The 25,579-nt window shown below is 37.7% G+C and overlaps 1 protein-coding gene across 1 annotated transcript; it reads right to left on the reverse strand.

Moving 5' to 3' along the window:
* Nucleotides 1-486: 486 nt before the first annotated feature.
* Nucleotides 487-24,055, reverse strand: LOC127629749 (out at first protein homolog). Its single transcript, XM_052106971.1, has 4 exons — nucleotides 23,529-24,055; nucleotides 5,204-5,338; nucleotides 3,538-3,718; nucleotides 487-3,241 (listed from the first exon to the last, which is right to left on the reverse strand). Exons 1-4 carry the CDS (start codon nucleotides 23,757-23,759, stop codon nucleotides 2,973-2,975), a joined length of 816 nt encoding a protein of 271 aa, XP_051962931.1. The 5' UTR covers nucleotides 23,760-24,055; the 3' UTR covers nucleotides 487-2,972.
* Nucleotides 24,056-25,579: the final 1,524 nt, after the last annotated feature.

A 25,579-nucleotide genomic window follows, 5' to 3' on the forward strand; every position in this document is an offset into this window, starting at 1 on the left:
TCTCACTGTAAACCAAATTTTTGCTTTTTTTTAAAGAAAGGAGGGGCAAGTCAGAATACATTTTTTGTAGTAATCGATATTATGCTACAGATGCTGTTGATTGAGCTTAACTTGTATTGAACCTGGAATATTCCTGTAATAGTACAGTTCCATACTGTTATTATGCAATTTTAATTATTTAATTATTTTGTAATGACCTGGTGGCTAACACCAAGTTTCCAGTTATATTGTAATAACATGACTGTATGTTTTTTTTAATGATAAATTATGATTACCATGGTAAAATATAATATGATTTTTTTGTATTATTAGCAAACGTCTGGAATGTTTGTTTTAATCTAAAATATTACATTGCCAGCAAAAAAATTGATAATTGGTTAACACCACCATTTTCATTATTACATTTTTTACATTCAAATATTTATATGAAACACTGATTTAGTTATTTAGAAATACTTTATTAGGAAATCTGAATGTACATTACCCAAATTTTGTAACAAAAATACTCTGCTTAGCCACTAAAGCCATTAAATGAGACAGGTTATTACAATTGTAGAAATAACTTTTATTTAAATTTACTTCATATTATGCTCATAATCATTTTCATAGGAAAATAGTTTTCATACTTTATTCATAACAGCTTTATCCTTAAAAAAATCAGTAAACACTGAATCACCAAAGGCACTTATATTCCAAACAATGGCTGTTGTTTGGTGTGGTTTCAGTTTACTGAGATGTTAGGAGGTATAATCTCAAACAACACTTTTAACATAACAGAAACAAAATTTTTGTAAGTCAGTTTGAACATTTTAGTACCATGAACTACAACCAAGTCAAATGTGGTATGTTAAATGTGAACGTTCTCATTGTGGCATATCATGTTTTGAAGATAAATGAAGGGATATGGATAAAAATTATAAAACAGTTTTTCTTCATGATGGTACTCAGTATGTGGATTTGGTCCCGTTTAATGAAAGCGATTTCTTAAGCTGAGAAATCTTTAAGGGCATTTAATACCACACAAAATGGGTGTTCCTGCTTCAATTATATTAACCAAATTTAAGAAGGTTTTACAGCTCTGCTGATGGTCTGAGGTTCAAACTGATATTGACAGTAATGTTGCATAACCAGAAGATGGCAGTGTTGGCTGTACAGTAGCGAAGATCTAAGCAGATGTTTTATCAGTAAAGGATAACTATTGCCTTGTACCTCTTTCTCTGCATGTTCACGTCTCTGTGTTTTGTTAGAACATACACTGCACTGGACATGTTACTTTGGTTTCCTTGTGTTATTTTACAAAGTTTACTGTTCCCAACTGTAGCGTATACAGCTACTTATCCATACCTCAAATTGTTAACTTTGTTTAAAGGGGTACACACTACACAACAGAGCTCATATTCATCCCAATGGTCCTTAAATTATACTGTTATGATATCATACAATGCAAGCACAAATACACAAGTCTGTCCATGTGAAAATGAACACTCATTCATACATACACAAGTACACACAGTCGTAAGAATCCCAAACTGTTGCCAGCATTAAGACTTGAGGTGAAATAATTCACATGATTGAATCTGACTGAATCAAATGAAAACAGAATGACTCAAAGTGTTTTCCATCTGTACCAAAATAAATCAAAGCATGTATCTACAATGAATGTAATACAGTTCCATTAATCTAACAGTCAGAACATACTATCAGCATACAAGGTAAATGAGCATGGAAAAAAAGGGCATTTTATCTGAACATGTGCACTGTGCTTAAAGGGATATTTCACCTAAAAATACAAATGCTCTCATCAACTCACTCTCATGTCATCCCAGATATTTTGACTTTTCTTTCTTCTGCTCAACACAAACCATTTTTTGTGTGTGTTAATATACTGTTGGTCTATACAATTCAAGTGATTTGGTACCAAAAAGTTGAAGCCCAAAAATCCCAAAGGCAGCATAAAAGTAATCCATAAGTTAAACTTCAATCTCCAGTGGTTAAATCCATGTCTTCAGAAGTAATATGATAGGTGTGGGTTAGAAACAGATTAATAATTAATTCCTTTTATATGATCAATCCCCACTTTTACTTTCACATTCTTTTGATTTTCGCAATTCGTGTTCTTTGAGCATATCGCCACCTACTAGGCAGGGAAGAGAATTTATGGTAAAAAAAAAAAGGACTTAAATATTGATATCACTTCTGAAAACATAGATTTAACCACTGGATTACTTTTATACTGCCTGTATGTGCTTTTTGGAGCTTCAAAATGTTGTGACCCATTCACTTGCATTGTATGGACCTACAGAGCTGACATATTCTTCTAAAAATCTTTGTGTTCAGCAGAAGAAAGTCATACACATCTGGGATGGCATGAAAGTAAACGATGAGAGAATTTGAATGTTTTGGTGAACTAGAAGTGTCTTCAATCATCTTCAACTGCAAAATAAATAATACCAGTTTCTTAAAGGGGGAAAAAAAAGAAATTGGCAACCTGACATGATCCAGGTAGATTAAAGATTACATCTTGTTACATACTGACTAATTCACAGTTCGCTTATCCCAAACTCACTTGGGTCTGCATTTCAAGAATCACTTTTTATTTTTTATTTATGCTTGTTGGTAAGAACACGAATAGCTACCTAAATCCTACTGACCAGTTTGGATGCAGTGCCGACCATGAGACATACTGCCGGACTGACAGTTCCCAATAGTGAAAAGCCTGGCCGACTGCTCTGAATAAACAAAATTAAGAGCATTGTACCACTCAAATGTCATAATGACAAGTCCGCCTTTAATCATGGCTCTATACATCCTCTGTCCACCCATCCGTTTGGAAAAACACAATTTCAATGTCACACTTCTTGGTGTAGAAACTCTGAGTCTGAAGGCTTTGAGGTGAACAAACCCTTAGGTAAAGGTCACATTAAATACATTTTTCTAGAAGCATAGTCTTAAAAGAAACCAAGCATGTTACTCTAGGTCTCTTCCTCCCATAGGCACAGTTGTTTGTGGGGAACATGGTACGTAAACTGGTAGCCCTTGCTGCAGCTTTTAATGCCACATTTATAGGGGCTTCCCCGACCAGAGACATCCCTGTTGCGACAGTATTTCAGCAGGCAGGGGAACCACTCCAGTCTGAGGTTGTAGCTACAGGAGCAAGGCTGCCACAGGTCCTTCACTGTCCCACAGCTTTGCAGGCCTGGTACCTCCACTGCTTGGGACTCGAACATGGAGCCATCCACGCCTACACATAGAAGAATAGGAAAAATTATTTATTGTAGTTAACGATCATTATGCTTCAAGCTATGTAGTTCAGTAAAGAGTTAAAATTGCTGATGTGTTCTTATTGCAACATTAATGCATCATCTGTACTAGGTTAGTTTACATTAAATAAGATTTCCTACAGAATGAATGGATATTTCTCCCCAAATTTCCACATTCGATGTGGAAAAGGGCTTTATAAGTTTTTTAGACCAGTGATATATTTAAGCCTGTTGGGCTTGGTAGGATGTAATTAAGGGACGCAGTAAGCATGCTTGCCTCTTTCCAGCCAATGTTTGACGTCAGCCTCACACGTGTACACAGCCTCCCGGGCGACACTGCACATGTTGTGGATGTGGGCGCTGAGCTGCCACGTTCGTGTTAAGTTGACCGCTACATCCATGCTCAGCATCTCTGTGCTTCTTTTCTCTTCCGCTGTGCGGATGGCTTGGGGATTTTTCTGCAAGGTTAGTAGGATAAAAAAGGAAGCTTTTAGTGTTAATAGAAGCATCACTCTTTGAAGCTGGATGTTTCCAGTCTTTTGTCACACCTTTCATTCATATTCACACTTTCAAGACTTCACATGGCCTCCCAGGACCTACTCATCAAAAGACTTTTACGGCCTTGTTCCTCTGAGATCTCCCATTTAAAACATCACACCCCTATGCAACACTTACCCAGAAATGCTGTTAACCCATGTGTGACAAGGGGGATTAATATGGGAAATGAGGCGGCGGGAACCGGACGAACAATCAAAGTATTATTTTAACGAAAACATAAACAAAAAGACACGAACATAAACACACACATGGCAGATGCGTGTGGCTCTCTCTCTCTCGACCTACTGCATCTGACTCTTCTTTATCCCTTTCCTCGGCTGATTAGCCAGATTGGGGACTGGGCGTGTGCCCCACCCCCCCCAATCACTTCTGATTACATCATCTTCTAGCACTTCTTCATGACAGCAACACCTCAAATGTGAGTGTTGCCACCTTGTGGACCCACATTTTCCACGTGCCATTCAATCTTGTGCACTGTCTAGTGCTCAGCCATTCAAAGTATACTCTTTTGACTGTGAGCCCAAAAAGTGATGCTGTCGATGCATGTGCACTATGACTGCTTTTTATACTCAACACAGTCAACAGCAGGTGCATGTGCAAATGACACGCAAAGACGTGGACTATATGCATGTCTAGAAAAACTAGGTTGTACACAGACAGTACTGTGCAGATGACGAAGTCTGCGTTATGCACGCTGTGCATGCGGAACACCGCAGTATACTTTGGCCTTAACTTTACACTTTACCCTAATGACTAGGACAAGACAGAATTTGTGCACGCAGAACTCCAAAGAAAGCTCTGCAGAATCGCAAAATCGGTCATTCATAAAAGTTCTACACATTCTACACCCTTTGCATGCTTGTTTAGAAAATGTTTTGGTTACTTTGATAAAGTTTTCAGCTAACAAGAGTATAGTATTCTCCCTTTACCTTTCAAGGCAATTCAGTCCACTCGGCGACTGAGGTTGGTCAAGATTACAATCAAAGGACATGTTTAAAATCAGCAGTAAAATCTGACAACAATGGTATCATAAATTGTGCGAAAAACGTTATTTCCAAGGCTGGTCCAGCTAATGCAAATGCACATTCTCGAGTCAACTGACAGGCCTTTTCTGTATCTAAAAGGTGATTGGCTCTTTTACAATTAAGGCGGGATTAACTTTTCTACACCTGCCATATTGGGAGTTCTAATTTTCCCCATTTATTTTCATACAAGTGGTCCGTCTCATCTAAACTATCTCTGATTTAACAAATTTTACATGTTTATATCCCTTTCACAGAATTCTGCAGATCTTCCCCAAAGTCTACAGATTCTGTCTGGGGCTGAATGACTCCTTCCTCCCCTTTTTAGTAGCCTCTGAGCGGTCCTGGGTGAAACAGACTGACCTGTCTGAGTCTGGCCATGGACTCGCTGGGGATGATATCATTGTGGTTGAGGCGTGTGATGAAGCAGAGGGCCTGGTACTGGCTCTGCCCTCTCTCCAGCTCTCCCAGGATCAGCGCCCGAAAGATCTTCACATCCTGTGTTTAAAAAAAAAAATACATTTATTTATTTGGCAGATGCCATTATCTAAATAAACAGCCTATGTGTGTTCCCTGTGACTCAACCCTATGACCATGGCATTGCTAGCCCCATGCTCTACTAGTTAAGTTACAGGAACTACATCCAAATATGCCAAACCTTCATTCTATTATTGACGTTTAACAACAAATAATAAAATCTTGACGTTGGCTATGTGTGTGGCTTCAACTTTCTCTGCATTTTATTCTGTTTGCTACTTAAAATAATGGTTTACAGAACTTTTTAGCAATTCTAATTTAGCTCCTGACTATCATGCTTACAGTCAGATCCCTTATTAGAATATTTTTTTAATAGCATATCAGCCCAGAACAACAGAAAGACACTGTATATTTCAACACATCACTGGGTTGCTGTTGGCAACCAAACCAGAGCTCTGGCAGCATCTCTGTTCCTATAAAGACTTCCATGTAAAGGCATTATGGGAAATCCCAGAGAGAAGAGCAAGGCCACAGACCAGTCTACCATTCATCAGCAACTCCTTGCTCTGACACACACACACACACACACACAAAAAAAACACCCCCTCTTCTGTTTTTCACACTGTGGTGTCAAGCACAGAACCGACAGAAGGGTGCAAGCTTTCAGGGTTGCGCTCGAGACTAGGAGGTTTTCTTGGACAATCAAAACAAACAAGCCCAAGCTGTCTTTGTTTGCTCTGGAGCTCTTATCCCATACTCATTCTAGAACCTTCCATCTGGTTTCAAGTGTTGGTCAACCGTTGGTGATTCAAAATTTTAATTTTTATATAAAGGGGGGAAGAAATACCTTATGCAGGTATTATTTACAACACAACCCTAGTGCAAATAATGGTAGAGATTATTTGAACCCTGGTCCAAATAGTGGCAGATGCTATTTTAACTCCAATTTAAATACTAACATTAACATGGTGTGTTTAAGTGTCTGTTTGTTGTATTTGGAATCCCACAAAAACCCTACACCAAACCCTACCCCTAAAACTACTGAAAATTAACAATAGTTTTACTAAAGTAACCATATTCTAATATATATATATATATATATATATATATATATATATATATATATATATATATATATATATATACACACATACATATACATACACACACACACACACAATTACATATTGTACCATGTACCATGGTATTTTTAGTAAAACCATGGTAACCACTAAATTAACCATGGTTCCTACAGTCATGGTTATTACTATAGTAAAACCATGGTTAATATCTGTTAGGGATTAACCCTACCCCTAATCAAAGGAGCGAAATAATCTAGAAACAACCGATATGCAGAAGACAGCCATCATTCCTTGCACCTCGACCTTGCGACCGACAAATCCCACTCCTTACCCTGAATCAAACCCTTCTCTGAACCCGTTGACACTGTGAGGATCTTTAGAATCATTATGGCCCACTTTTTCAGCCACCTGGGTTCCTGAAGTATTTTTCCCACTAGTTTTTTGCATAGGCTTTTCATTAAAAAACTTCATAAGAGTTGTAATCCATGAACCAAAGCCACCAGCTCCGAGGTAAATCACATCATTACAATCTTGGTTGAGGAAAAAAGTATTTGAAAATCGGATCAATGCACAAAGGTACAAGACTGTGTACTTACCGTCTTTCATGAGGGTACGAACTACAGTGATGTAAAAAAGTATTTGCCCCCTTCCTGACTTCTTCTGTTTTTTTGTGTATTTTTCATACCAAATTGTTTTATATCTTCAAACGATATATATCATAAAACAAAGGCAACCTGAGTAAACAAAAAATACAGTTGTAAAATATATATACTTTAATTGAAGAAAACAAGTTATCCAACTCTTATATCACCCTTGTGAAAAACGAACTGCCCCCTAAAACTTAATAGCTGGTTGTGCCACCTTTAGCCTCAGCAACTGCAACCAAATGCTTATGATAACTGGAGATCAGTCTTTCACAGCGCTGTGGTGGAATTCTGGCCCACTCTTCTTTGCAAAACTGCTTTAGCACAGCCATATTGGAGGGTTTGAGCATGAATTGCCCGTTTAAGGTCCTGTCACAGCATCTCAATCGGGTTGAAGTCAGGACTTTGACTAGGCCACTCCAAAACTTTAATTTAGCTTCTTTTGAGCACTTCAGAGGTGGATTTACTCCTATGCTTTGTATAATTGTCTTGCTGCATAATCCAGTTGGCACCAAGCTTCAACACACAGAATGATAACAGGAAATTCTCCTTTAGGATTTTCTTGTAGAGTGCAGTTCCCTTAATTATTGGAAGTCACCCTGGCCCTGAAGCAGCAAAGCATCCCCACACGTCATACTGCCACCACCATGCTTGACCGTAGGTATGATGTACTTTTTGTGGAATTCGGGACCCCTGTCTTCAAACCAGTTCTACTTTCCACTTATGAGTCCACAGAACATTCTCCCAAAAGGTTTGAGGATTCTCAAGGTGTGTTTTGGCAAAATTCAGATGAGCCTTAATGTTCTTTTGGGTTAGCAGTGCTTTTTTCGCCTTGCCACTCTTCAACAGATGCCATTTTTGGCCAGTGTCTTTCTGACAGTGGAGTCATGAACAGTGACCTTTATTGATGCAAGAGAGGCTCCAAGGTTCCTTGGATGTTGTCCTTGGCATTTTTGTGACTTCCTGGATGAGTCGTCGCTGTGCTGTTTGAGGACTTTTGGAAGGTTGGCCACTTCTGGGAAGGTTCACTACTAGTCCAGCTGAACCCCATTATAAATGTAGTTTCATAGATTTAGGGATTTAGTAACTAAGGGGGCATATACTTTTTTACTCAGGCCCAGTTGGTATTGGATAACCTTTTTGCTTTAATAAATAATATTTGAATTTAAAAACTGCATTTTGTTTACACTCAGATTGCCTTTGTTTTAGGTTAGATTTTGTTTGAATTTAAACAATTTATTATGAGATTTACACAAAAACAAAAGAAATCAGAATGGGGCAAATACATTTTTGCACTGTACAAACCCATGAAGCATTGCAAATGATGTAACAAAACCAAAAACTATGGAGACCACTTGGTTCGTTCATTCACAATGCGTGACTGGAGTGGGCAGTCGCTTCTGGGCACATTTTGCGGGCTATGTTGGCCGTGGTTCTCTGATTGGTGGATCTCTCTCTCTGCTGTATTATAGGTAATGTAGTTGTTTACAAGTAATTCTGCGATCAAACATGATTTTTAAACAATGAACTGGAAATAATGAAGACTGATTGCTTCAAAAGAAGCTTATAATGTCCATAAACCACCTCGGAGTTCACGGTAGTTCTGTCTTTAAAGGTTTATAAGATATCATTGAAAATAAATTAATCTATGGAAAAAATTTATAGGATTTTTACTTCTGGAACCCTACTGTTGCACTGTATAGGTGGACTCTGAGTCACTTGCACATAAAAGCATTTTTGTACTGTCATTACTATCTGCACCACTGCAGCGATACGATTGACGCACTTTGTCAAAAATGTCTATTGTTCCAACAGAATATTGGGGTGCAAATAGCCACACTGTGGCAGGTGCTATTTACACCTTGGTGCAAATAGTCACTCCTTTAATAATTCCTGAGGTGATTTACTGAAGTGTGATTGCTTCTCTCTTTGTGTTTGCATCCGGTAGGAAACAATGACTGTGCCAGCAATAGTACCCAAGGGAAGCGGGGCATAGTGGAAAGTCAGCCACATTACAAAGTACGCAACTTTATATTAGAAACGATACACAAAATAGAAACGCAGCAATTATAAATATACGAAAATTGCAGTTAAGACATTTCTATACATTTAACCGGCATATCACCCACCTCCCCAAAAAAGCTGATCTTGATGTTTTTTGAGAACTTGAATGGGAAGCCAAAGGAATTTATGGAGGCTAGATAAAATTGACGGAGGCAGACCTGGTAGAATTATCACTTGGGTGACAGAACAATCAGCAAACACAAGAGGGGGCGAGTGAGTTGGCAGCTGTTATTTTAAGCTCAGACACTATAAGGACCTCCCAGTCGGCAGATAGGCAGCTTGGTTTAAAGAACGGAGAGAGAAAGGGGCGTTTGCGAGGGGAACTGCTCTTGGCACTTAATTACAGGGAAGTGTTGGTGTCACTCCTTTGCAACCACCTTGCTGACAGCAGGGAGAAACCCAGGAGCAAAGCAAATGGGCTACAATTCTCCTTTGCAAGCTGACAATACACAGGTAGACCATTCACACCTGCTGACGTGCAACAATCGCACTATAGTTTACAAAGTTTGAGCTGATATCAGTAGCTCAATCATTGATTTCACTTTAAACCTGCCCTTTATCTTTACTGCTTGTCAATTTTCTTTTTTCTTATCTGGAGTGTGTATCTTTTTCATTGTACCACAATTCCGAGAGCTTGGGATCCCGTTACAATTCTCTCTGGTTGACCCCCTTCCATGTTGGGACATGTCTAAGCCAGGTTAGTGGGTAAACACTTCAGTCAGGCTGGTCCACATTTCATCTCTCAGATTCTTGAATCTCTCAAAAATAGTAAACACAGGTTACTACATACTCACCCACTTGAGTTCCACACCTTGAGCAGTTCCACCAAAATAGTCAGAAAAGGGCCAGATTAGAGACTAAACATAGATTTTGGCATAAAATAAAAGTTTATTTTGACAGTATTAAAGAAATGTATGCCATCTCAGAGCAAAGCAAACATTAGTTTCTGTTCCTGGTCTGGATTCCTCCTGCAGGATCACAGTGTGTTTGTTTGGAATATACTAACGTCTAACTGGCTGCTACAGCAGTGGCGCAAGCACAAAGCTTGGCACTACTTCCAAATGCTGCCTATTATACCATAAAATCTCGCATCATAGATAGAATGTTGATTGTTATCACAAACAATAAAGAAGATGAAAGGTTATTGCTGCTGTACCTCCAAGCTCTACCTGATTCACAGGTAAGATGAAGGCTGATAAAACTGAAGACATGAATGGAGTGACAGGTGGAGAACTGTGTAGAAATATTTCCTGTTGGCTGGGGCTGCTATTGGCCTCAAGTGACAATTGCTATTACCAATGTATACCATGCAATTCACACTACATAAGGTGTAGAGTCTGCGTGACTTAATCAAAACACATTTGTTCAAGCACATCCTTAAAATTAGGCCTACTTATAAATGGATAGTTACGGTAATAAAATATGATTGGATGAGCTATGTTTAACCTGCAACATCATATCAATAGCTGCGGGAATTACAGGTGCTAAGGGTGCTGCAGCTCTGTTGGTGTTCCAGCCCACCCTGAGAACTTAGTGCTGTCAAAATAGTGTATGCATGAGAAATTGATGACAATTCATTAATATTATTTGAAAACAGTCATATTCTGTATTAATATCATTAACAAAAAGGAATGACGAATATGTATGAGTATTTTTATTTCATAAACGATAACGAAAGCGACAAGAAAAAGATGATAATGACAAAAATGTAATGATTTTAAACATCTTTACCAAAATGTGAGACAAAAATAATACTGAAAAGAAATGAACAGTGGACTAACAATGTTTTCAGAGAGAATTATCAAGAAAGACAAAAAGAGCTGATAACAATCGCCTGTCTAAAACATGGAAAAATAATAACCGTTCCTAAAACGATTAACACCACCATAACGTCTAAAAAGATAATGCTAATACTTTATACTCTTTAAATGCATGCTATTATTTCAGGAAGGCTGGTTTTTACAAGGAAATATTCATAGAAACCTTTCAATAAATGCTTATAATTTTTTTTATATCGGGTTAAGAGCTCTATAGGGCATTATAGCGCAAGTTTTTATTTTATGCTGATTATGTAAAAATGGCACTCCATGTGAAAAAAGTTGCTGACCTCTGTGTTAAAGATTGTAATGTCTTACCTCACGATATTGTAAGGTCAATGTGCACACAGCACATAATGCACTATCTGGCTAAAAACACGCTAGCTTTCCTGGATCAGATGACATCATAAAATTATATAGTATGTTGTCCAGCATCATGGAATGCTAAACCAAACATATTAGGACTCAGATCGCTGCAACCAAAAGGTGAACGTCATCCAGATATGGGCAGAGAGGATCGTTCACTCCAATTACATGTGGCCACCCGGAGATGGTGCAAAGTACATGGCACAAACGGAGTGATGGTTCAAATTACAGCATGGAACTGAATGTGATTTCATTACTCATGCCTGCAGGCTTTGGAGAGAGAGCATACCTTTAGTCATTGTTGTATTTGAATGTGTAATATGTTTAATTTGTTTGAAGAGGCTATTGGACACTTGGAGATGTTTTTGGACACTAGGATAAATTCTTTTTGTAATGCTATAACTTTTGATTGATATTTTTTTCAGTTACAGATGACATGACAAAACGAAAGCAGTTTTTCAGAGCTACCTTATTTACACTCTGAGATATATACAGTTGAAGTCAGAAGTTTACATACACTTAGGTTGAAGTCATTAAAACGAATTTAACCACTCCACAGATTTCATATTAGCAAACTATAGTTTTGACAAGTCGTTTAGGACATCTACTTTGTACATCACAGAAGTTATTTTTCCCAAAATTGTTAACAGAACGATTGTTTCACTTTTAATTGACTACATCACAATCAGAAGTTTACATACACCAAGTTAACTGTGCCTTTAAGCAGCTTGGAAAATTCCAGAAAATGATTGTCAAGCCTTTAGACAATTAGCTTCTGATAGGAGGTGCACTGAATTGGAGGTGTACCTGTGGATGTATTTTAAGGCCTACCATCAAACTCAGTGCATCTTTGTTTGACATCATGGGAAAATCAAAAGAAATCAGCCAAGACCTCTGAAAAAAAAATAAAAAAAATAAAATAAATTGTGCACCTCCACAAAACTGGTTTATCATTGGGCGCAATTTCCAAAAGCCTGAAGGTACCACAATCATCTGTAGAAACAATAGTATGCAAGTATAAACACCATGGGACCACGCAGCCATCACACCACTCAGGAACAAGATGTATTCGGTCTCTTAGACATGAAGGTACATTTGTGGGCAGAACTGAAAAAGCGTATGCGAGTAAGGAGGCCTACAATCCTGACTCAGTTACACCAGTTCTGTCGGGAGGAATGGACCAAAATTCCAGCAAAATATTGTGAGAAGCTTGTTGAAGGCTACCAAAAATGTTTGACCCATGTTAAACAATTTATAGGCAATGCTAACAAATACTAACAATGTGTATGTAAACTTCTGACCCACTGTGAACGTGATGAAAGAAATAAAAGCTGAAATAAATAATACTCTCTACTATTATTCTGACACTTCACATTCTTAAAATAAAGTAGTGATCCTAACTGACATAAGATAGGGAATGTTTTTTATGATTAAATGTCAGGAATTGTGAAAAATGAGTTTAAATGTATTTGGATAAGGTGTAAGTAAACGCCTGACTTCAACTGTAATATATCAGAATAATCTGGAAAAAAGTAAATTTTTAGCTAGTTTTTTGTTTATTATTATTATACGAAACACTTTCTTGTCGATTTATAAGCATTAAAGCGTTAGTCTATATTACTTGTGCATTATATTTAAAGTCTCTTGAAGCCATAAAATAGTTTTGTGAATCACAAAAGGATGTTTAAAAGGTAAACATACATGCGCAGCATGCTTCAGTAAATAGGCGCTGCTCTGTTGTTGACACACACATGCATTTAGCACATGCACGACTCGTGATCCACAATATGCGAGTGCTCCACTGAACTCCATCTCAGATGCAGATGCTTAATAGTTTGGGAGTATTTCACCTTTGAGAAGTATAAGATATTAAAACTACTGTACTAGCCTACAGACAGAAACTCAAAGTTCTTACAGCAGATTTTTGGCAAAAATAATTAGTATTAAAATAATAGTAATAATTAGTAGTATAACTAAATTATAATAATAATTAACAATAATAACTATAATAATATATTACAAATAAAAATATTTAAATTGAGTAATGTGATATCTTAACTAAAGTTAACACGAAAGAGATCCACTAAATGTGAATTAGAGGTAGACATATATATCGGTTTTACTGAGTAATCAGAGCCGATTGTTGCTTTTTGGAACTATCTGTTATCAGAAAAATTATATGGCGATAGTTTCCAATAGTTTATCATTTTGTAATTTGCAGTGGTGGTGGTGTAGTGGTCTAAACCACATAACTGGTAAACAGAAGGTCGCTGGTTCGATCCCCACAGCCACCACCATTGTGTCCTTGAGCAAGGCACTTAACTCCAGGTTGCTCCGGGGGAACTGTCCCTGTAATAAGTGCACTGTATGTCGCTTTGGATAAAAGCGTCTGCCAAATGCATAAATGTAAATTTTCAAAATAAGAGTCCCCAGTGTGTTTCGGGCTTGTTTATACTTAAAAGTCCTACGTTATTCACCAAATCTTTCCTTTTTTTCTGGATAATATTGGGATTTTGGTTGAACAAAAAACTGCCTCTGGAATTTTATTCATTACGGACTCTGTCTTTGCCTGCCATAGTAAAGAAATAAGAGATTTTTTTGACATTCTATAAATCGATTTTAAAAACTATCAACTAATTAATTGGTTATCTGACTTTTCCATCACCTTAGTTATCATATGGGCAAAATACACTATCAGTCGACCTCTAATGTGAACATTTAAAAAAATATATATGTATTATTTGAGGGTCGGTATTGTTTATGTTCACAAATAAACGGTTCACATTCAAAATATTCCAGGGATTTTTGTATCAATTTAACAATGCATTTGGTAACAGTTCTCTTAAGTCCTATAAAGAAGAATGAGAAAAAGTGAGTAAAATATCCCAATACACCAATAATAAAGAATTGCAATAATATTGTATCATGACCTTGATATCGATGGTCCTAATAAAGTGCACAACATGGTCTTCTGCTGTTGTAGCCCATCTGCCTCAAGGTTCAACGTGTTTGAAGGCATTTCCATCCGCAGAACTGTTGCTCACTGGATGTTTTTTGATTTTGGCACCATTCAGAGTAAATTCTAGAGACTGTTGTGTGTGAAAATCCCAGGAGATCAGTAGTTACAGAAATACTCAAACCAGCCCGTCTGGCACCAACAATCATGCCATGGTCACATGAGATCTAATTCTTTCCCAATTCTGATGGTTCATGTGAACATTAACTGAAGCTCCTGACCCGTATCTGCATGACTTTATGCATTGCACTGCTGCCACACGATTGGCTGATTAGATAATCACATAATTAAGTTCCTAATTAAGTGCTCAGTGAATGTATAAGTAGTTTATGAGAGACCGACTCAGTCAAGTCATTTACAGTGCATCATGAGTGGCCGATCGCTGCACAGCTCAGTTTGTTTGCCATAATTCTCGGATTAATGGATAATTTCCATTCAGGATCATGGGTAGAGTCTTCACCAGGAATTTTGCTGTTAAACGTGATTTTTTTAAAAAAGTTGAAATAACACGGACTCATGGTTTCAACAACAATGCCTGAGTTGTGGTTAAATACATAGTGGAAGGTCTTTCACACCTGCCTCACTAGTAGGCCCTAAATAAGTCGCCGTGTATAGAACTGAGAAAATCTGTTTTGGTAACTTCTTAAAGTAGATTTCCTCTAAATATGACACCAAAAACCAAAGAGCATGGCAAAAATAGAGCCACTTGGCCAAATGGTAACGAAAGGCCATCGCTTCCTAAGGGCTGCATGCGTGTGACCTTATGACTTGTATGGCTAACTTAAGCTACACTGCAGGAAGACAGAGACATTTTTTCCCTGTTACAGCTGTTTGATTGTGATTCAAACTCACTGGAGCTCTGATGATATACACTCTTCTACTCAAGATCAAATGAACGAGGAAGCAATGCACTACATGCTATGGGCTGTTAACTCCTTCCACAACCAGTTGAAATTAACAAAACAACTTGATTCAGCACAATGGCATTGGTATTGCACAAGACACAGCAAGAGACATCAGAGCATGGGAAAGGAACAGACAGACCTTTACTCATCAGGGAAGACTCATACTATTCCTGTGAATAAAAGGAGGAAGTATATTTAGTTTATGCAAAGAAGATATGTGTCATCAAGAAAAAGGGGGAAATAATTAACCCTAGGTTTTAAAAAGTCGTTCACAGTGAAGTTGAACCCAGCAAGAACTGATGTAACCCAAGGCTTGATTCATAAAGAAATGAATCAAACAGATCTTGTAGCTGTTAAAACATGCTGTTTTGGAAAGGCTTTATGGAAACAGTGAAACCTGTATAATAGATAGCAAAGGTATTTACTATGCAAACTAAATCTCTCCCTCTATAATTCCAAAGTGTAAAAATTAACAATAGTTATATCTACACTCACGGAGCACTTTATTAGGAATAAGGTCCTAATAAAAGTGACCAACATGGTCTTCTGCTGTTGTAGTCCATCTGCCTCAAGGTTGGGCATGTTGTACATTCTGATGCTATTCTGCTCACTACACTTGTACAGAGCAGTTATCTGAGTTACCGAAGCCTTTCTGCCAGCTCAAACTGGTCTGGCCATTCGCTGTTGACCTCTCTCATCAACAAGACGTTTTCGCTTGCTGGATGTTTTTTTAGTTTTTGGAACAGTGTAAACTCTGGTGCATGAAAATCCCAGGAGATCAGCAGTTACAGAAATACTCAAACCAGTCCATCTGACACCAACAATCATGCCACGGTCGAGATGAAATTTTTTCCCCATTCAGATGGTTGATGTGAACATTAAATGAAGCTCCTGACCTGTATGACTGTATGCATTGTACTTCTACCAAATTATTGGCTGATTAAATAAGTGCATGAGTAAGTAGATGTACAGGTGTTCCTAATAAAGTGCTCAATGAGTGTATATCTTCCCTTTTTCTTTGGAAACCAGTGATTGAGAAAAAATTATTCTGTGCACTATATAATTAGGTAATATAAAATAATTAGTCAGTAGTTTAATAGATGATATGGAATTTAATTGTGAAATCGGAAGACAGTCCATGAGTTCACACAAGGATTTCCTAACACAATTTGTGATATGATTCAAGGGTTTTACCAAAAGAAAAAGCCTGTTGTGATTAAAAACTGAGGTACAAAAATTCCAATATCTCTCTGCTTGACACATTCTATCACTGTCACTGTTGGAATGTGCTGTGGATCAGCTGAGTTGAACGGTTCAACGTACTTTGCATAAATGTGTCTGTCACTCCCTCTGCGGGAAACAGAGGCCTCTTCCTTCACAGCAGTGTTCAAAAAGTCAACATCTGCCTTATTCTGGGTTGAATAAAGACATCAGCCAGTAGCTTAAAGGACTGTCAAAGATGTTCTGCCTGTACCCTAGACAACAAACATAAAAATGTGAACTGAACTTGGATTTGTTTGAAAGATGTCAGAGTCCTGTTTACTGTATTCTGTAGCAAGTATATTGAAAATACAGTTTTTACAAGTGATTAAGTGTCAAGTGTGTATTTTTTTTTTCAACCACTAGCATCGCCAAACAGAATCACAAAAATTACAGTTTTTAACTGGATTTACAGAACACTCCCCTTATTTGAAAAAAAGGATAGTCGCACCCCAAACTTACATAATTCGTTGAGTATGTTTACATGGACACCATAAAGTGTCTCATTGCGAGAAAGCGGCAGGTAATTTCCCTGTGACACTTGTGTAAATAACAAACATTGTATGCAGGGAAGACTTCAATATCTGTATTGCCTGTTGCTTCACTTTATTTCCAGATATTCCAGAGTTGTTTCCGTGTTTGTTTTCTAACTTTTTATTGCAGCACGCAGCGGCACTGCGCTGCAATAGTGGGGTTTCCCTATTGCATAAAACTTGGGGGTTCCCCCAATGTACAAGCGCATATACGAAACGTGAGGGACTGTTAATATTTTACATTAGAGTGCATAAATGGGTATAGTTTATAGTGCATGTGCTTTTCCCTCTGTACTCTAAAAACGTTTAACTATTTCCACCACTTTGACTCATTGTTGGGCTCCATCCTAACTTGTTGTTGGGCTCTATCCAGTCTGTTCACGCACATGTGCACTCTTTAAAAACCTGTAACAATGCCGCTTATGCATTTACATGACCACATAAGCCGCATTCTCTGGGAGAATCCTGGATGCGCTAAACCTAGGGATGTGCCATGATGGTCGACTAATCGATTAGTCGTCCAACAGCTGAATAGTTGTGGTTTTAATGGGAGATGCAATTTTCAGATTAATTGAGACACAACTTCTCTAAGAGCGTTTATGAGTGATTATAGCTTGCTGTGCTTAAAAGTGAATAGCCCGCACAGTAAAACACTCTGCAAGATCTTTCGTCTCTTTAATGCTTTAGTCCATTTATACACCACTGCTTATACTGACATCAAAGTGCTGCATCAACAATACATTACAAGATGATAACTATTGGACATTAAATCCTCTGCTGTGAGTAACGTTGCTGTATTTTAGGTGTTTTGGAGAGATTAATGAAGAATACAGGTCCAAACAATACAAGTGAATGGTGATAAGACATTTGTAGCTCCAAAAATCACATAAATCAGCGTAAAAGTAATCCATAGGTTAAATCCATGTCTTCAGAAGCGATATAATAGGTGTAAAGCAATATTACGTCCTTTTTTTACTCTCAATTTCACATCTGAAAGTGATATTGGAGATTTAAAGTGGAGATTTAGAAATGAATGCAATAAAAAAAAATGCAATGCAATATTTCTATTGCACCAGTCGTGCATCTTAATTCTTGCATTGCCCTGTAAAACTAGTCTACATGGTGGATTTGGTCTTTCATTCTCATTAACATTAATGTTTTAAAAGTCTTTTGTGTCACGACACAATGCTTCACAAGAGAAGTTCAGGTGTTTGTGGTGTGTATTTAAGGTCACATCCATCTCACATGACTCAGTGGGCCGTTTCTCAAACAGGTTGTACAGCCCAGGTTTAAGTGGGCAGGTTCAAACACCTGGATGCCATTCAAACAGTGAACGCACATTGAAATGAAATTGTGAAACCAAGACATAAAAGACAGACATGCTTCCACGTGTGACATGTGGCAAGATGACACGTTGTTAAAGAATCCAAATCTGAAAGAGAAGCTTCAAAATACCATTTAGTTCTTGAGTCACAAAAAAATGAAAAGAAATAATAATCATTTGCCACAAGAAACGTTTGACCTAAAGTTCATTACAAAGTTTCCTAGCTCAAACTTGCGGGGTAATAACATTTCAAAGTAAAGAGGAGGGCTGGCTCACTGCCAAACACATCACAGATATCCCAATAGGGAGATGAGCATTAAAGCAGACCACTCTGCTCCTCAGTTGGCAGCAGATGCAAACTGAGATGAAGTTATCTTCACTGCCCATGGGCAGAGGCAGAGTGCTAATGAACACAATACAACTAAAAAGACAAGGGTACGGATTAGGAAAATAGTTTGTGTTAATGATGAAATATTCATGCATAGATATGATCAAACATTGCATACTTCTTTCCCCCCTCCAAACACTTGCTGCTGGTTTTTTATGCATCACTGTTATTCCTGCAGCACAAAAGCTGAGTTTAGGCAGGCCAACTGATTGAAGAACCTCACACAACCCACATTTGAAGTTATGTCTATTACTCAGACAATCCTGGTTTGTACTTTCTGAAAATGTGTGAAAAAAGGTAGAAAGCCGATGAAATAGGAAAACTGCTAATAATAACCCATTAATCTGAGGTTTAATATACAGTTCAGAAGATAAGTTTGGATTCCCCTTTTTGTCTCATAAATGTTCACACACTTTTCCTAATTTATACAAATATAAGATATACATTTTTATTTTTTTTTTTACTTAGTACTGCCCTTCAGAATCAATATTACAGATATTTACATAAAGTGTAGTATGCATATAGTAGTGTGTTTTCTTCTTGAGCATCAATTAATGTTTGCACCTTGTGTAATAGTGGTGTATGAGTTCCTCAATACACACGCGCATGCACACACACACACACATTATATATATATATATAACACACACACACACACACACACGCAGCCAAATATTTGGAATCATTTTGCCGTTTCGGAAGGAAATTTGTACTTTAATTCTCCAGTGGCATTCAACCAATCACAAAATATAGTCAGGACATTACTAATGTAAAAAACAGCACCTTAACTATTTGAAAAAAGTAATTTTTTTATCAAATCTAGACAGGTTCCATTTCCAGCAGCCATCACATCAACACCTTATCCTCGAGTAATCATGTTAAATTGCTAATCTGGTACTAGAAAATCACTTGCCATTACATCAAACACAGCTGAAAGCACCTGCCTAATATTGTGTAGGTCCCACTCGTGCCGCCAAACAACTTTGACCCATCAAGGCATGGACTCCACAAGACTTCTAAAGGTGTCCTGTGGTATCTGGCACCAAGACGTTAGCAGCAGATTCTTTAAGTCCTGTAAGATGTGAGGTGGGGCCTCCATGGATCAGACTTGTTGGTCCAGCACATCAATCGGATTGAGATCTGGGGAATTTGGGGGCCAAGTAAACACCTTGAACTCTTTGTCATGTTCCTCAAACTATTCCTGAACAGTTTTTGCTGTGTGGCAGAGCGTATTATCCTGCTGAAAGAGACCACTGACATCAGGGAATACCGTTTCCATGAAGGGGTGTACGTTGTCTGCAACAATCTTTACGCAGGTGGTATGTGTCATCCACATGAATGCCAATCACATCCACATGAATGCCAGGACACAAGGTTTCCCAGCAGAACATTGCCCAGAGCGTCACACTGCATCTGCCGGCCTGCCTTTTTCTCATAGTGCATCCTGCTGTCATTCCTTCCCCAGGTAAACGACACACACGCACATGGCCATCCAATTAATCTAAAAGAAAATGTGATTCATCAGACCAGGCCACCATCTTCCATTGCTCTATGGTCCAGTTCTGATGCTCACATGCCCATTGCAGGCGCTTTGGGCGGTGGACAGGGGTCAGCATGGGCACTCTACACTCTGCACACAGACTGTGTAGTCTGCGGCTACACAGCCCCATACACAGCAAGCTGACTACTTTCTATCATGGCCAGCATTATGTTTTTCAGTAATTTGTGCTACAGTAGCTCTTCTGTGGGATTGGACCAGACAGGCTAGCTTCCGCTCACCATACACATCAATGAGCCTGTTGCCGGTTCACCGGTTGTCTTTCCTTTTGGTAGGTAACCACTGCATACCGGGAACACCCCACAAGATCTGCCGTTTTAGAGATGCTCTGACCCAGTTATCTAGCCATCACAATGTGGCTCTTGTCAGAGTCACTCAGATCCTTACACTTGCCCATTTTTCCTGCTTCCAACACATGAAATTCAAGAACTGACGGTTCACTTGCTACCTAATATATCCCACCCCTTGTCAGGTGCCATAGTAACAAGATAAAAAAGGTGGTTAGCGTTCCACCAAAATAAAGGCTTAAGGATTTAACTGGACCGTATAGCAATGCAGCATGCAAGAAATTACTACATAAATATGGTACCATTTTAAAACAAAAATAATCATTATTACTATTGTTGTTGTTGTTAAAAGAATACAAAAATATATTTCCACAAAAATCTATATTATTATTGAGTTTCAAAAAATAATGATGAAAAGTGGGAAGAGACCCTATCACAAAGTGAACAAAATTAAGTACACATTGAATTGATACAATGGTTCTTTTTAAGTGGACTCAAGTGTGAACAACACCCCTTGAACAGTAATTATATTGGCAGTAGAGCATCTTTGCCCATGACTTAATTTTGTCCAAAAAAAAAAAAGTTAATTATCATGTCACAGATCAAATAGCAACATTTTTTTAAATAATCGCAATTACATTGTGTCCAAATAGTTTAGCTCTACCTCTTACGATGCCCATATTCTGGTTAATAACAATCCAGCTGGACAAAGTTCTGTGCTCTGCAATACAGCTGTGCCATCTTCACCCACTGTTCTGAAGTTAAAGCATGTGTGCCATGTACCACAGCTAAGAAACAATGAATTGAATAATAACAAACAACAAACCTTGGTTGAATTAGATCTAAAATATGCCAAGGTCTGCATTCCAAACAACTGAAAGCCCTGCTTCTGATGTGAGGAAATTAAAGGGGTCATGAATGCTATTTTGTATTAACTTATTATCTTCACTGAGGTCCACTGATAATGTTATGAAAGTTTTTTTGCACCAAAACAGTCAAAATGTAGTAATATATGATCATTTTCCACCTTGCTTTTGGCCCTCTGTCTGAAATGCTCGGTTTTGGCTTTAGCACCTCCTTTAAACTTCAATATAAACGCTCACTGTTGTGATTGGCTAGCATCATGAAGCCCCTCAAATTCAGCAAACTCAATCGGAAAAGAATGAACAAGCCCCTCAGAATTATACAACAAAATTGCAGGGTTTACACAATGCACATCCAACACTTGCATTCGAATTTATTAAACTGTTAATCACAAGCACAATTGTAAAAACTCAGTACCATAAACTATCAAACAGTCATGACATTTGAAATATTAAGTGAATTATTTACTTACGTTTTTTAAGTGCTTTTAACTGTTCCATCTTTCAATAACATTTCCTTTCTAAAGCTTGAATTGTCTGTTCACAAGAAATCCATACTGACATGAGCTGAAAAAACCGCACATACATAGTCCAAAGAACGGTGAAATTACGCACATACACGTGTCCGCTGAAGGGTTGATTATGTTTTGTTCACTGTAATAAACTGTGTCTTGCTCACACAGCTGAAATTCCACTTAATGCCCCCTCTGGAGTAAACAGGTGGTACTACATGCTTGCATTACTCAGGAATTTCTCAGGAAATCACTATGATTAAATGCGTAATTTTTTTTTAACGCGTTATTTTTTTGTACAATTAAATCGCACGTTATTAATGCGTTAAATCGACAGCCCTAATGAATATATTAAAAAAGAATCCAAAATAGTCCAGACGGGTCCCCTTAGGTGTTATGTTAGGAATAGTTAGCCACACAAGACCTGCTCTCTTGACTTGAATTGCGTGCCAGTGTGCGGGCCAGGGGTTCGATGACGCATGTTGTGGGATGTGTAAATACAAATGATCAATGTATCATGACGTCACGAACGGATTTCAAAATGAGACGTTTCAGCAGGGTATGAGTTCTGAAACTGACAGTATTTTTAGAGAACAGTTACCTCTTATATGTCTAAATATCAAGAAAAATGTGATTCTCCATTTCATGACCCCTTTTAATTTCTCTCTAAACAAACTGAGTTGTGTTGTGCCAAATCAGACATCAAATGCTCAAATCAGGCTAAAAAAAAACTAAAGAAAAGATTGGCTTTTCACAGGTCAAAAGACAACCCACTTGGTTCATTCAGCCCCTGGTAAGGCTGATGCCAGCATAACCATACTTCATTCACTAATATTCCAGAAGTATCAATGAATATCTGTCTTTTTCCATCCCTGTTATAAGCATAGCAGAACGCAGTAAATCCAAGAAGGCAGCTGGAAGTCATCGTTAATTCTACTTTCCATAAATCCCTGAGATACGGGGAATCTTAGATGAGAAACACATGTGAGAGGAATGGATACCGGCCTGCCACTGGAACTGATAAAAAAACTACAGGAACAGTCCAAGCCTTCCCCCATATAAGAACCAAACCCCCATGCTGACCACGTCTGTGCAGGATCAGGGGACGTGAGGGCTGAACCTAGGCTGATGTGAACTCAGCAGTGGCACTGCTAATCCTGATGGTATGATCACCAGTGAAAGAATCTGACCTCAGTTCAGAAGTTCATCACAGATTGTGGCTGATTGTATGGAGAGGCTGGATTTAATGAGGAAAATTACCAACTTCACAAATGAAGAGCCAACTTCTATAATTTGATCACAATATATGTCAAATATGATCTGGTTATTTCATTAAAATTCAATGGGAACATATATTCTGATTAGAGGTTTACCTTGAAGTTGCTTTGGAAAAATGTGAGTGTAAGAGTCTCAAATGTAAAAGTTAGGATTTGTCACACAAACTTATCCACAAACAATTCACCTAGTATGAATACAATAATATACTTGGACTGTATACAGGCGATGTATTTCATGTCAGCACACTTATGTTGCAATCAGATAAAGTAAATAACTACATGAATCAAGCCTGGCCACAGTTGCATTTAATTTACCTGTCTGAAATCTGCCACAAATGTTATAAGAGTCCCATCTGCTTGTTTGTACTCCACAGAGATGGAGTCTTTCTCATTGTCCGCCTCCAGAACTTCATCTGTGATCTGTCCATCGGCCAAACGAACCCTCACCTTCAGTTCTGATCCAGACCCAAGATTTATTGACAACGTGAGCACCCAAACCAAAACAGTTAATCGAACTGAACCCGACGAAATCCACCTCGCCAACATTCCAGATTATCCTAACACTCAAAATCTGAGCTCAGAAGGAGAACGCACTGGAATAACAGTCCAGCGGTTATAAAGTAGCGTTGAATCGGTCCGACTCATTCCACAACACTCAGATAGACTCAGCTATCTCCTCTAATATCACTCGTCTCGCGCCTCTCATTGAGCGAACTTTGATTTGTGAGCTCGCGCAGATTCGTGCTTATGCCATTCACGCTCGTGCTCACTCAGGACACTACGCTTCACGCTCACTTCAATTTTAGTTTCTGTTTTTCTCCTCAGGAGTTTTTTCCCCCCCTCTCTCTTCTAGTATTGCGGATTCGTCACTTCCTTCATTATCCAAAGTGCAGCAGTCCAACGGCCTCCCAGTCCCAAAGTTTAGCTGGCAGCACTCGGAAACTCTTAAAGCCACAGCGCCCTCTCTAATAAACGTCGCGTCTGAGTACCCTAGTCAACAGATACATTTCTAGCGTTTACCTTGCATTTATCACCTTTATGAGGTGATATATCGTCTTGATTAACCAAGCATAAAATGTGTTGTGTATATTATGTACAGGGATGGGAGGGTTACTTATGAAATGTATTCCACTGCAGATGCCAGAATATAGTAAAAGGTAATTTGTAACATATTCCGTTCAATTACTCAAGGTCAGTAACGTATTATAAATACTTTGGATTACTTCTTCAGCACTGGTAGATGTTTGCACTTGTTTTGACCATACAAACCTTTTACAACAGTTGAATTTTGAATGAGAAATAAAAATCTCCAAATTATAATTTAAAGGGAGAACTGCTATACAATGTCTAAGTTGCTCCGCCAGCACAGTAAGACAAAATACATGTTAAAAATACATTCTATGAAAAACCTAAATATCTTATGCAGTTTTGTTTCTAAAACAAGATCAAGGTATGAATTGATCTTGTTTTAAGGATTTAAAAAAAATTTTTTTTACAGAAAAACAATACAAAAATTATTGATCTTGTTTTAAGGATTTAAATGAATATTTTTTTTACAGAAAAACAATACAAAAATTATTATCAAGAACAAGATTTTTGCCCTAATATCAAAGGTCTTACTAGAAAAAAGAAATTATGAACCAACATTAATTTTCTTGATAAATAAATATGATCGTGTCTGGTAACATGTACATGTAAATTGGCTATAAATAGCATTTTAGCTTAGCGTAAAGCTGACAATTTACACAAGGTTTATTTCTATTTCTTCTGCTCCAAACTTACTTCAAACTTACTTCTCTGTCTGCTCGTATGAATGTAACACATTATAAGAAAATGTTTCAACGCTGTTCAAATGCACTTTGGATCACATCATTTATATGTATAAATGTTTTCCATCTGAAAAGACTAAATATTAAATGAAACAAATTACAATAAAATGCAAAGTAAACTCTTCAGTAATCAAAATACTTTCTGAATGTAACTGTATTCTAATATCCAGTTAGTTAAATTGTAGCTGTAGTGCAATACAGTTACTTATATTTTATATTTTAAATGCATAATACCTTGATTATGTTAAATAACAATAAAAAAAAGTTGTAAGAAACTCCAAAATCACATGTTCAATTTAAGTGTTATTAGATCAACACTTAAATTGAACATGTGATTTTGGAGTTTCTTACAACTTTTTTTTTTATTGTTATTTAACAATATATATAATGTCAACTGAAAGACAGTTAGACCATGTGGGAGTTTTATGTTTGTATGTGTTTCTCCATATTAGTCATGTGGGAAAGATGTTTTTTAGGAGTTCAAGTATAGTTCACCCTAATGTTTTTATTCTCTCATCATTTACTCACCCCATCCCA

The sequence above is a fragment of the Xyrauchen texanus genome, chromosome 36 (genome assembly GCF_025860055.1).
Source record: "Xyrauchen texanus isolate HMW12.3.18 chromosome 36, RBS_HiC_50CHRs, whole genome shotgun sequence".
Classification (NCBI taxonomy): domain Eukaryota; kingdom Metazoa; phylum Chordata; class Actinopteri; order Cypriniformes; family Catostomidae; genus Xyrauchen; species Xyrauchen texanus.

Bases quoted from the DNA above. Each gene is read 5' to 3' on its own strand.
- LOC127629749 (XM_052106971.1), bottom strand. From the start codon at position 23,759: ATGTTGGCGAGGTGGATTTCGTCGGGTTCAGTTCGATTAACTGTTTTG. The intron at 5,339-23,528 runs GTAAATTAAATG...TTTTAAACACAG, and splicing joins TTGTGGCAGATTTCAGACAG to GATGTGAAGATCTTTCGGGC. The intron at 3,719-5,203 runs GTCAGTCTGTTT...CTAACCTTGCAG, and splicing joins CCATGGCCAGACTCAGACAG to AAAAATCCCCAAGCCATCCG.